General features: G+C 34.9%; 1 protein-coding gene and 2 long non-coding RNA genes across 4 annotated transcripts in view; all 3 read left to right on the forward strand.

Annotated features, from left to right (window-relative positions):
• Positions 1-475: 475 nt before the first annotated feature.
• LOC130469156 (uncharacterized) lies at positions 476-1872 on the forward strand. The gene is made up of 2 exons (XR_008929528.1): positions 476-653; positions 1651-1872. It is a non-coding gene; the product is annotated as an uncharacterized lncRNA (long non-coding RNA).
• A 5823-nt stretch (positions 1873-7695) lies between these two features.
• LOC130469157 (uncharacterized) lies at positions 7696-9092 on the forward strand. The gene is made up of 2 exons (XR_008929529.1): positions 7696-7873; positions 8871-9092. It is a non-coding gene; the product is annotated as an uncharacterized lncRNA (long non-coding RNA).
• A 914-nt stretch (positions 9093-10006) lies between these two features.
• Positions 10007-12427, forward strand: part of LOC110804112 (uncharacterized) — a 39890-nt gene continuing 37469 nt past the window's right edge. Inside the window, exons 1-2 of one of the 2 annotated variants that reach the window (XM_022009680.2) lie at positions 10007-10175; positions 10355-10520. In XM_022009680.2, coding sequence (XP_021865372.1) covers positions 10391-10520 — 130 coding nt within the window. In that variant the 5' untranslated portion in view covers positions 10007-10175; positions 10355-10390. The remainder of the gene's footprint in view (positions 10176-10354; positions 10521-12427) is intronic. The other variant, XM_056840534.1, reaches the window with a different exon arrangement.

Genomic DNA, 12427 nt, shown 5'->3' on the forward strand with positions numbered 1-12427 from the left:
ATCGCCGCGCTGCCACTGTGGCATCGCCGTGCCGCTGCACCAACCGCCGTCAGCTCTTCCTCCCTTCACTTTTTGGTTTACTCCTAACCCTAAGCTAATTTAATGTTTTAATTATGTTTAATTAATTTAATTTATGTTTTCTTGAATTAAATTTTATAGTTTTATAATTTAATTATGAATTTCAGATTATATGTTTTGCATAATCAAATTATTAATTTTCAGATTATGTAATTGAATTGGAATTTGAATTTTAATTATTTAAAGCATGAAATTTTAAGGTTTTAAAGGTTTAATAGTTTTGAAATCATGGTAGAATGATTATAAATTATTAAAGTTATTGTTTTTATGATTTCAAAGTTTTGGGAGTAGTTTGAAATTAGTTATATTGCTGAAAATTTAAAGTATGATGTTTGCGAAGAGTTTTCAACGAATTTCAATAATTAATATAATAATTATGATGCTAGGAAACCAAATATTCAAGTTTCGATATTGAAAAATGTTCTAATTATGTTTAGGAAGGGTTTGAAGCTCCCTAATGTTGTTGAAAATTCAATATGAATTGATATGAGTCTATATTGGTTGTTGTTAGGTGGAGAATTCTCCGTAGGCGACTTTTGAATTATTAAAGTGGTCTTGCAGTTTGTTTACACAAGGTACGTACATACCTGCGTGCTTGGAATGTGTGCTAATTGTTGAAATCATGTTGATATTATTGTTGAACTTGGTGATGTTGATATTATAGACAAACTTGGTTATATGGAATGTGCATGTTTAATACTGTTGGACAAACTTATTGAACTTATTTTGCACTATAAGAACTGTAACATGTTAGTATGGATGTTTGATACAAACATGTTGGTTGGGAACACTAGATTATTCTATATGATTGGGTTGGATCAATTGGTTGTTGTTCCCTTTCTATCTTTTCACTACTTTATAAGGGCGGAGGACCTTGTTTAGTAAGTTGAAACTCTATGCCCATATACAGGGTTGCTCATGGTTAAAGGAAAGGTTGGTTAAGTTGGAATGAGTCTTGATTGATGCTTTTATGATCACTTACTTAATTCCAAGATAAAAACAGTTGTGAACAAATGTGAATTGTCTGTCTTATGTAATGGTTGAGTCATAACGGAATCTCAATTTGTAAATCATGTAAAGTGAAACTGAATAGCAATAGCTTTAGACTGTGCACGTCTGAAGTGACGGACAAACAGGAGTTGGGGTTCATGGTGGTAGCCCATGGCCTTTAATTCGGACCGGATTGATCACCGTGTCCTATTTTTATTTAAACGTTCCTCGATATCGCAGGTCACTGAGGTTACGGAGTCGCGCCCGTACCTCGTCTTCCTTAGTGAAGACTTCTGGATGGTCAACTCGGTCCATTGTCTATTTCAACTAAAATAATATTTTTGCTAAAAGTCTAGCCTAGTCTAGTCTGGTCAAGTATGGTCGTCAAACTATCATGTTTTGTCTGCCCTTGTTTGTGTTCATTAGTATCATGTTAGGGTTGTTCGTTTAATAGAATCATGTAAGGATTATTATTGATTTAGTATGTAGTACTCAGCTTTGCTGATTACGTGCTTTTGCTTGTGCATGTTGATCATGGCTATGCCTTATTGATCCTGTGATGACCCAATCTTTGGTGAGCAGTCTCTAAGGATCAATAAGCATTGTCCATCTGCAGGTTTGAAGATGTTGCATCATTGGGATCGGGAATAGAGAGCTTGTATTTAGTTTTGATTTGCTAAGTTGACTTGGGTTTGCTTAATTGGACTTTAAACTTGTCATACTATTTATATTTCCTTATTTTCGTTGGTTGATTTTTGGGACTAAACCTGTAATCGATTATTTATAAACCTAAAGTTAGTTTTATGTTTTCCGCTGCAAAATTCTGAATAAGCCGTTACGTTTTCACACGGGCGATAATGCCTTGATAATTCTCTACGTTTATATTAAAAGGTTATTTTAGAAAAGAGAGAATTGTCGGGGTGTTACAAAGTGGTATCTAGAAGCTAAGGTTTTACTTTAATAAATTTTTAGGCGCCTAACTATCTAGTTATTTAAAATAAAATTCTTAAAAATCGAGCTTCTATGATTATAGTGTTCAAAAATTGGTACTTTTTTTTGGGGGGCCGATTTCCTTTTATCTTGTTTGAAAGAACATAATATTTTTATTTAAATTCGAAATCAAATTATTTATTCAAGTTAAAGCGATACTTTCGAAATTTTTATTTTTCTTATTATTTATTATTCAAAAAATGAGTACATTTTTTAAAGAAGTTCAAAAAAAAAAAAAAAATTTTAGTTGTTTCAAGATTTAGAATTCGTTATTTAGGAAATATAAACTTTTTCGAATTAATAACTTTATTTTCGAATTTATTCGCTACGCATTTCCTTAATTTATTTCACTTTATTTATTTTATATTTTTATTTATGTTATTATTCTATGTTATAATTTTCTTATATTATCGTCGTTTTACTTTGTTAATTAAATTATTTCAATGCTTTAGTTTATGAGAGATGGGTAGTATAAAAAGGGCATATAAGATAGAATTATATGTGCATTAGTAGCTAGTCAATGATAAGAAGTTGATTGTTATGAACGTGCGTGTACTAAATGTTTAAGTGTTGCATTTAAATCTGCATTAGAGAGATTGTTTGATTCCATCGAACTTATTGCTTTATTGAACTTTGATTATGGTTTGGTTGGGAAATCGTTAGTGAGGCCTTAAGTTGTTTCTTTAAGGAATAAAATATCCCTTTATGAAGAAAGTCGTGTTTGGATGTGAGTATTTTGCTAGATACAAGACCAACCCATCTTAATAAGAGAGACCATCATAGCACCCACTACCTAACCAAAAATGCCATACCTAGAACTCAAATATAGGTTTAAAGACATGCATTCTGATGATGGAACACCAAAGTTGATTAAGTATGGGACTAGGGATGGTAGGTAGAGATATGACGTAGAGATCCTGACCACCATTATTGAGGTCGTAGAAAATGGGTTCAAGGAGGGTAGAAACTCATGGAGTCATGCTTGGGATGCAGTTATAGAAGAACCTATTAGAGTTGTAAATATCTAGAGGGAAATGATGTAACCGTGGAGAATGAGAATGTAGTGGTTGAGGCAAATAACCCTAACCCAGTGGCCCATGAGCCTACCATTGAGATTCCTAGTGAGTCGGATGTGGAACCTAAAGGTGATGGTGAGGTGGCAAGTGAGTCTCATCAAGATAAAGACATGAAAGAAGACTCATACTCGGAAGAAGAATTCGACGAATATTGAAGATCTAGATCTTACTCCACAAGTTTCCAAGGAAAGAATAGGTAGGCAAGATGCCTTAAACATTTGAAGTTGTAATAGTTAGTTAGTTCTTTATGTTTTAAAGAATAAGTGGCATATCAGCAACGGTTTAAAGTTAAAGCAATAAGAGTTTGAGTTATTCTTTATTCTCTTCAAGGATATAATAAGCCTTTATAGAGTTAGCAATAGAAGTTAAAGTATTCATTTCCAGTTTGAGAGTTTCGTTATTCAACAACAATAGTTTATGTTTGTGTCGTAGAACCTTTATGTTAATTTGAGGACAAGTGCGTTATTATGGTTTAGAAATTGTTATTAACATTCTTTTGAGGAATAGAGTTAGATTATTGATAATCCAAATGATCAAAAGTTTATTTTGGGCACGATGGGAATATTATTACTTATTTGTTGTGATTGAACTTCCATTCATTGGTTTTCAAATTGTATGTCCTTGATAGGGATATTTTCTTGAATGAGTGACAATGATTGCTCTATTATTGGTGTACATTCTTGAATAAGTGTTTGTTGATGCGATCTCTATGATCAAATCTAAATTTCTTTCGTAGAGGGGACATATGAGTTATGTATCGTAGAGTAATTAATTTTAGGTCGCACACTAGAATGTCAAGCAATAGTGAGTTAGTTGCTACTATTCGCCTTTTGGCGGGAAGACTGGCTGAAGAGAGAACTGAGCGTCCTGATTCTACTGGGGACATGTTTGAGAGACTAACCAAAGTTAATCCATCATACTTTAAGAAGCAAGCTGATCCTACCTTTCTAGAGAACTGGGTTAGAGAGTTTGAGAAACTGTTTGGGGATGTGAACTGTCTTGAGAACATGAGAGTGGGTCAAGTTGCACTGTACTTGGAAGATGAAGCTGATTTGTGGTGGAGAGAAAATGGGGTTAGACTTAGCGTTGTTGAGAGATTCAATTGGGATTCATTTGTTACCGTCTTAAGGAAAAAGTTTTATCCTCTTTTTATGAGAAAACAAAAGGCACAAGAATTCATAAACCTTAGGATGGGATTGGCTAAGTTTGTACAACGCTAAGATAGACGTACTGTGAAATTCAGAAAGTAAATTTAAGGAACCATATTGGAAGATTGACCTCGTATAGATGTTTTGAGAAGTCCAAGAACCTTTAGTTATTTCTGTAATGCAAGTGAGGACTTGATGAACAAGAAGTGTGAACTATTTTTCGATAGTGTGTTAGAGGTTAGTAAAGAAGTTAGAGTGAAAATCGAGGATGTTACCTTTGTGAATGGATTCATTGATGTGTTTCCGAGTGAAATTGCGAGTATGTCACCTGCTAGAGCCTTTGAGTTCATTATAGAGTTAAATCCTGAAACGACACCTATATCCAAGGAACCTTATAGCATGACACCTCCTGAAATGAGCTAATTAGGACACAGTTGTAAGAGTTGTTTGGTCAAGGAATATATTAGGCCTAGTGCATCACCGTGGGGAGCTCCTGTGTTGTTTGTTAAGGAGAAAGATAAGAGTATGGAATTATGCATCGATTTTAGGGAGCTAAACACCATCAATAACAAGTATCCCTTGCCTAGGATAGATGACATATTGGATCAATTGAATTGGGCGAGTGTGTTCTCGAAGACTGATTTGCGTTTGAAGTACCACCAATTGGGAATAGCTGATAAGGGTCTAAGACCTCATTAGGATTTGTCATTGTCATTATGGGTTTTAGAGTAACGTCTTTTGGGTTAACCAATGCACCTGCATTAATTATGGATTTGATGAATGAGATTTTCTACGAATTCCGAATTAAGTTCGTTATGATGTTATTAATGATATCCCCATTTATGCAAGGAATGAGAAAGAGCATGACAAACACTTGAGGATTACTTGGAGACGCTTAGGAAGAATCTAGTTTTATTAAATGAAGTATACAAATCTTGAAGTCATATGTGTATAAGTGACACCGACAGAAAAGTGAAGGACTAAATTGATTGAGAACTATGTTACGTAAGGGAATAAATTTAAGAGAAGATTTGAGTGGTCCAGGATCGTTGGAAATCATTGTTGGCTGGAAAAGATGAAAAGAAATACATGAATTGGTGCAAGAGCTAAGAGTTAAGCCCAAAAGTTATACACCCATGAAAAGTGTAATGAGGTTCGGTATCAAGGAAAGGTTGAACAGAAGGAGTTTCTGTAGATCATGCTAAGATTCAAGCTGTGAGTGAGTGACCTACTCCAAAGAACGTGTCCGATACTTGAAGTTTTATAGGCCTAGATGACCATTATAGGAGGTTGTGAAAGACTTTTGGAAGAAAGCAAAACCAATGACCAACTTGTTGAAAAAGGAATCGAAATTCAAGTGAAGTGAGAAATGTGAGGAAGCTTTCTAGATTTAGCTGTTGTCGCGTCAATTGAAACCTTATAAGGCTAATTACCAAACCCATGACCTAGAGTTAGCTGTTATGGTGTTATCTACGAATATTTGGAGACATTACCTTTATAGGGCAACATATAAGATCCTTACCGAGAACAAAAGTCTGAAATTTTGGCAATAAGGTCCAGTTGAATCTTGGGGACAACATTGAAAATGAATATTTCTTTCCGCCCTGCAACCGATAGACAGATTGAGATTACTAACGGAATTTATGTTGAAAACCTGTGTTATTGACTCTAAGGGTAATTGGGAAAGCCACCCAGGTTCGATTGAATTTTCGTGCATCAATAGTTACCATGCAAGCATTACGATGTCACCTGTTGAGGCATTGTGTGGAAAGAAGTGTAGAAATCCCACTTGCTATGATTTTAGTGGAAATATAGCTTTGGGGGCATGATTCGTTGAAGTAGAAATATCCAAAGTCATTCCCTGGGGTGAGTTACGAGGGCGTAACTCGTTTTCTTTAAGGGGGTAGAATGCGATAGAAATTCGCGCTTTTTACCTATTTTATGGAATTTTTATGCATTTTATTGCTTATTTTAGCAAATTTTACAAGTTAATGCAAAGCAAATAGATTCTCCGCATAAGAAAAGGTGTTCATGAGTAACACAAATAGCTTTGAGTTGGCAAAAGAGTGCACATCGGTGGCACAAGTACTTCTCTAGTAAGAATAAGTTAAAAGCTTTTGGGAAAAATGCGGGAAATTTCGTGTCAAGTTTCGGGACGAAACTTCTTTTAAGAGGGGTAGATTGTAATCCCCCGTAAATTTATAAATTTTATTAAATATATTTTAACGTATATTATTTATAATTAAATAGAATTTATGAAGTTTAGTAATAAATATATATTTAACGTAATTTATTTTTATACGTTCTAAATATTTCAACGATTTATGAAATCAAAAAAATAATTTTAGAATTTTATGTTGAAAAGAATTTGAATTGCGAAAACACGTTCGATTGAATTTGGAAAACAATATTAACTGGTTTTGGATTCAAACAAACTCAATTCTAATCCTAGCCCAAATTGACAAAGCCCAAAACAAGAAAACCCATATTATCAACCCATAATTCAACTTCACGTAAAATCAAGAAAGCCAAAAACCCTCTTCTCTCCTCTCCTCCAATTCACGTGAAAAGCAAGCAAACTCTCTCTCTGCTTCAGCCACCGCCGCCCTCCTTGCTGTTGTCCCTCACGCCGCCGGCCAACCACCTCAGACGCTCCTCCTCCGTCGCGTGCAACCTTCCTCGCCGGTAACTTCTTCTTCCTCCTTTTCTCCTTCGGTTTTCCTTCTCCCTTTCGTTCTCTCCTCCTTAATGCTTGTGTTCATTTGTTGCGACAGCCACCTGCACCCCGTCGCTGCCGCCAACCAACCAGCACCGGCCGTTGGCCCCTTCCCTTCTCCTTCGCGAAGCATCAACACTCCTCCTTTTCTTTCTCCTCTGCGTGCGTTTCCTCCTGCTTGCACCACCAGCCACCTTCGGTCACCCTGCTGCGCCACCACCCATCGCCGCGCTGCCACTGTGGCATCGCCGTGCCGCTGCACCAACCGCCGTCAGCTCTTCCTCCCTTCACTTTTTGGTTCACTCCTAACCCTAAGCTAATTTAATGTTTTAATTATGTTTAATTAATTTAATTTATGTTTTCTTGAATTAAATTTTATAGTTTTATAATTTAATTATGAATTTCAGATTATATGTTTTGCATAATCAAATTATTAATTTTCAGATTATGTAATTGAATTGGAATTTGAATTTTAATTATTTAAAGCATGAAATTTTAAGGTTTTAAAGGTTTAATAGTTTTGAAATCATGGTAGAATGATTATAAATTATTAAAGTTATTGTTTTTATGATTTCAAAGTTTTGGGAGTAGTTTGAAATTAGTTATATTGCTGAAAATTTAAAGTATGATGTTTGCGAAGAGTTTTCAACGAATTTCAATAATTAATATAATAATTATGATGCTAGGAAACCAAATATTCAAGTTTCGATATTGAAAAATGTTCTAATTATGTTTAGGAAGGGTTTGAAGCTCCCTAATGTTGTTGAAAATTCAATATGAATTGATATGAGTCTATATTGGTTGTTGTTAGGTGGAGAATTCTCCGTAGGCGACTTTTGAATTATTAAAGTGGTCTTGCAGTTTGTTTACACAAGGTACGTACATACCTGCGTGCTTGGAATGTGTGCTAATTGTTGAAATCATGTTGATATTATTGTTGAACTTGGTGATGTTGATATTATAGACAAACTTGGTTATATGGAATGTGCATGTTTAATACTGTTGGACAAACTTATTGAACTTATTTTGCACTATAAGAACTGTAACATGTTAGTATGGATGTTTGATACAAACATGTTGGTTGGGAACACTAGATTATTCTATATGATTGGGTTGGATCAATTGGTTGTTGTTCCCTTTCTATCTTTTCACTACTTTATAAGGGCGGAGGACCTTGTTTAGTAAGTTGAAACTCTATGCCCATATACAGGGTTGCTCATGGTTAAAGGAAAGGTTGGTTAAGTTGGAATGAGTCTTGATTGATGCTTTTATGATCACTTACTTAATTCCAAGATAAAAACAGTTGTGAACAAATGTGAATTGTCTGTCTTATGTAATGGTTGAGTCATAACGGAATCTCAATTTGTAAATCATGTAAAGTGAAACTGAATAACAATAGCTTTAGACTGTGCACGTCTGAAGTGACGGACAAACAGGAGTTGGGGTTCATGGTGGTAGCCCATGGCCTTTAATTCGGACCGGATTGATCACCGTGTCTTATTTTTATTTAAACGTTCCTCGATATCGCAGGTCACTGAGGTTACGGAGTCGCGCCCGTACCTCGTCTTCCTTAGTGAAGACTTCTGGATGGTCAACTCGGTCCATTGTCTATTTCAACTAAAATAATATTTTTGCTAAAAGTCTAGCCTAGTCTAGTCTGGTCAAGTATGGTCGTCAAACTATCATGTTTTGTCTGCCCTTGTTTGTGTTCATTAGTATCATGTTAGGGTTGTTCGTTTAATAGAATCATGTTAGGATTATTATTGATTTAGTATGTAGTACTCAGCTTTGCTGATTACGTGCTTTTGCTTGTGCATGTTGATCATGGCTATGCCTTATTGATCCTGTGATGACCCAATCTTTGGTGAGCAGTCTCTAAGGATCAATAAGCATTGTCCATCTGCAGGTTTGAAGATGTTGCATCATTGGGATCGGGAATAGAGAGCTTGTATTTAGTTTTGATTTGCTAAGTTGACTTGGGTTTGCTTAATTGGACTTTAAACTTGTCATACTATTTATATTTCCTTATTTTCGTTGGTTGATTTTTGGGACTAAACCTGTAATCGATTATTTATAAACCTAAAGTTAGTTTTATGTTTTCCGCTGCAAAATTCTGAATAAGCCGTTACGTTTTCACACGGGCGATAATGCCTTGATAATTCTCTACGTTTATATTAAAAGGTTATTTTAGAAAAGAGAGAATTGTCGGGGTGTTACATAAGCGAAAAAAGGATGCAATGAAAATACCAACAGAAAAAGGTCCTTTAGTGACGGAGACATCATCTGAACCAGAAACCAAGTTGATTGTTAAAGATACGACCTCCATGCTTTCTCAATTTGATAAGCTCAATATCCATGAAAATCATGAAGTACCAAAATCAACAGAAATAGCTTCTTTAGGGACAGAGGAATCATCTGAACCATTAACCAATTTGATTTTAGAAGATACATACTTCATGGTTCGCCAAACTAATAATTTTGAATTGAAGAGTTTTAGAAATTTTCTTCATTTTCTGTGAGATAGAAACTGCTTCTCATGATCGTGGATGATAGGAGTATGAAAGTGGGGTATTTTTAATGCATTTATTTTTATTGAATAATTTAATTAAAGAAAAAAAAAACTTTGAGGTCAGCACAATCAACGGTTTAGATTAGTCAACTTTATTTCAATGGTTGAGATTTAATACATTATAGTGAATACCATTTTATTGTAGCTATTGTAAAATCTTCCCCCTAATATTATGCTAAAAGATTTTCTGAAAAATATTAGAATTAGAAAATTTTTGGCTTGTTCATGAGCTTTGAGCCGATCATAAGGTTGTTCAGGCTTGACTCGTTAAGAACTCGAGCCGATCTTTGACCAAGCCGAAAATTAAATAGTTCACGAGCAGGCAGTTCACAAGTAGGCTCGAGCCTCAACTCATTAACAATCGTAGTTATGATTTATGAGAAAGTGGCTTAAAATAAGGTGAAGAGAACGTTGTGCCGGTAAGGTGGTAACTTGTTTTCGGTTCGAGGAGCGCGAGATACCCCGCCACTCGTATCCTCTGATTGCTACGGATTGGAGCACTATAATAAGAGAGAGAGAGTGATGTTGCCGGGATTTGCTACATTTCAAAAAGCAATTCCCTAGCTTCCTACCTTCAATAAACCCTAGTGAACCTCCAAAAGCAGCTGGTAAAACTATCTTCATCTCTCTCAATTTAAAATCTCTCGCTATTTCCAGATTACAATTACTACTAAGTCGATTCAACTTGTAATAAGTTTTTTTTGTTTCGATTAATTTTTTTAAAAAAAAAATTGATATAGGAAATGCTGAGTTTTCTGATTTTTGTTTTGTTGTTGAAATGATTTAGGAATAGTTTGCTGCGATTTTTTGGTGAATTTCAGCTATGACGAACGCGATTGATCTTGATCATGATCAACAATGGCTTATCAATTGTTTGAATGCTACACTTGATACTAATCAGCAAGTTCGTTCTTTTGCTGAAGCGTCACTCAATCAAGCGACACTTCAACATGGTTGGCTATCTCTCTTTCTCTCTTCTTCTTTCTGTATTACGGTTCAAAATCTACGCCCTCGGTTTGAAGTTACAGAATAATTGTTGTATTATTAGTTCAAATTACCCTATCAATGTAACCATTATTCAGGACGGATTGAGTTGAAAATTAACTTAGATGACCTTATTATGCCATTCATTAGTAATTTGACTTAATATGTCACTCCGGTTGGTGTAATTCCTTTGATGTTATTATTGGTATCAGTAAGGAGAAGCTATTTAAATGCTCAAAATCTCGGTAGTTAAAAAAAGGCCTATCTTTTCATGATGGCTTAATTTGTTCTTTGGCTTGGTACTGTTCTTGCTCATGGTTTTGTAAATTGCATTGGTTTGATTTAAAAATCATTAGGTGGTGCTTTCAATAGCTGCCTACTAAGATGGTATTCAGATAGCTTCCTACTCAAATCATTTGTAATTGAAAGATTTGGTTGGAGTAAAGTTCTTTATTGAACTTAACATTTGAATAGAACAGGTGTTAATGATGGTTATCAAATATGGAGGTTGATTAGAACAATTACCTTGTAATTAATCTTTTGCAGTATGAGGGTCGAGCGTGTCCATTTTCAGCATAGTCGATACTTGGTACTCTAGTCACTAGTAAACAAGAATATGAATGTGTTAAAGACTTCTTCTTCTTTGTCATCATGAAGTTTTAGATTTCCTGGTTGCGTTACAAAATGATATTCTATTTGAAACACTATTTGAAATAATCTTTTTGCAACCATAGGATAAAGCTTAAAGAACCTCTTTAGTCTCTAATTGTATGGGTAGTGTTGTGTAATTTAAGTTTTCCTTACCTTGCCCTATGTGGGATATTTATCAGTTCCATCGGGGTGATGTACAATACAATATCAAAAGAGGAGTTTTCTACAAGTTATTTATTATGTGCATCAAGGAAGTGGATTTGTACCCATCCAATGATGGGATCCATATTCGTTTGTTGTTCAATTACTTTGTGTAATACACGTTAGGTGTGTCATAACTCGTAAGAGACTGATTTTTTGGGGGCAAAGGTGATGCTTGGAGAGGTATGGTGAAATCTTTTAGAGTGAAGCCTCCCTTCTCATCATATTTAGGATCAAGTACATGTCATATCATTCAAATGCTTAGAGTTCATGTCACCTGGTCTTCGTAGAGGAGTGTGTATAACTGTATACATATATTGATGTAGTTTTCAGTAAAAAGAGCTGGACTTTTAGTTCAAAAGTATTGCACCCTATCCCTTTGCAGTTTGCACCTTAGCATTTAGTTGCTTTCTCATGTTCCTGGTGGCTGTTGATCTAATCACTTTCGTAATTTGTGTTTTTATATTACTTGTATAGTGCCTTGCGAATGATCTTTGTGCAGATTCAATATTATTAGACGTAGCCAAACTTTAATGATGCTCTTGAAATGTCTATCTCGAAGTATGACTCCTGAGTCCTGACCAAATTTGTAGGATACAATCATTTTGAAATTTAAAGGTATACCTAGTGCTCTAGAAGCAAGCATCAAAGTTACCATCAAGATGTATACTTTCGTATGAAGTGGATGCTGATATAATGACACTTTAAAAGGAGTTTTTATGTATGTGCATGTGTGTCAGTTACATAAGGTTGCTAACCTGCTAGTTCATTAGTTCATTGTGCCTATTCATTGTGCGGATTATCTAAAGGAGAGTTAGGCTTTCAAGACCCAGGCTTTATCACAGACTTTGTCACAGGATTACAAAAACTCATTTTCTTGCTTAAACAAAACTTTTATCCTAATCAATTGCAGGTGTATGGAAATATTGAAACCCTGGCTGATTTACATAACGTGTCTACTAAATTACAAATTCGTTACTTTTCTTCCTGTGGCATACAAATAAACTGATTACATTGTAATTCT

This window comes from Spinacia oleracea, chromosome 3 (assembly GCF_020520425.1).
Source record: "Spinacia oleracea cultivar Varoflay chromosome 3, BTI_SOV_V1, whole genome shotgun sequence".
NCBI classification, from domain to species: domain Eukaryota; kingdom Viridiplantae; phylum Streptophyta; class Magnoliopsida; order Caryophyllales; family Amaranthaceae; genus Spinacia; species Spinacia oleracea.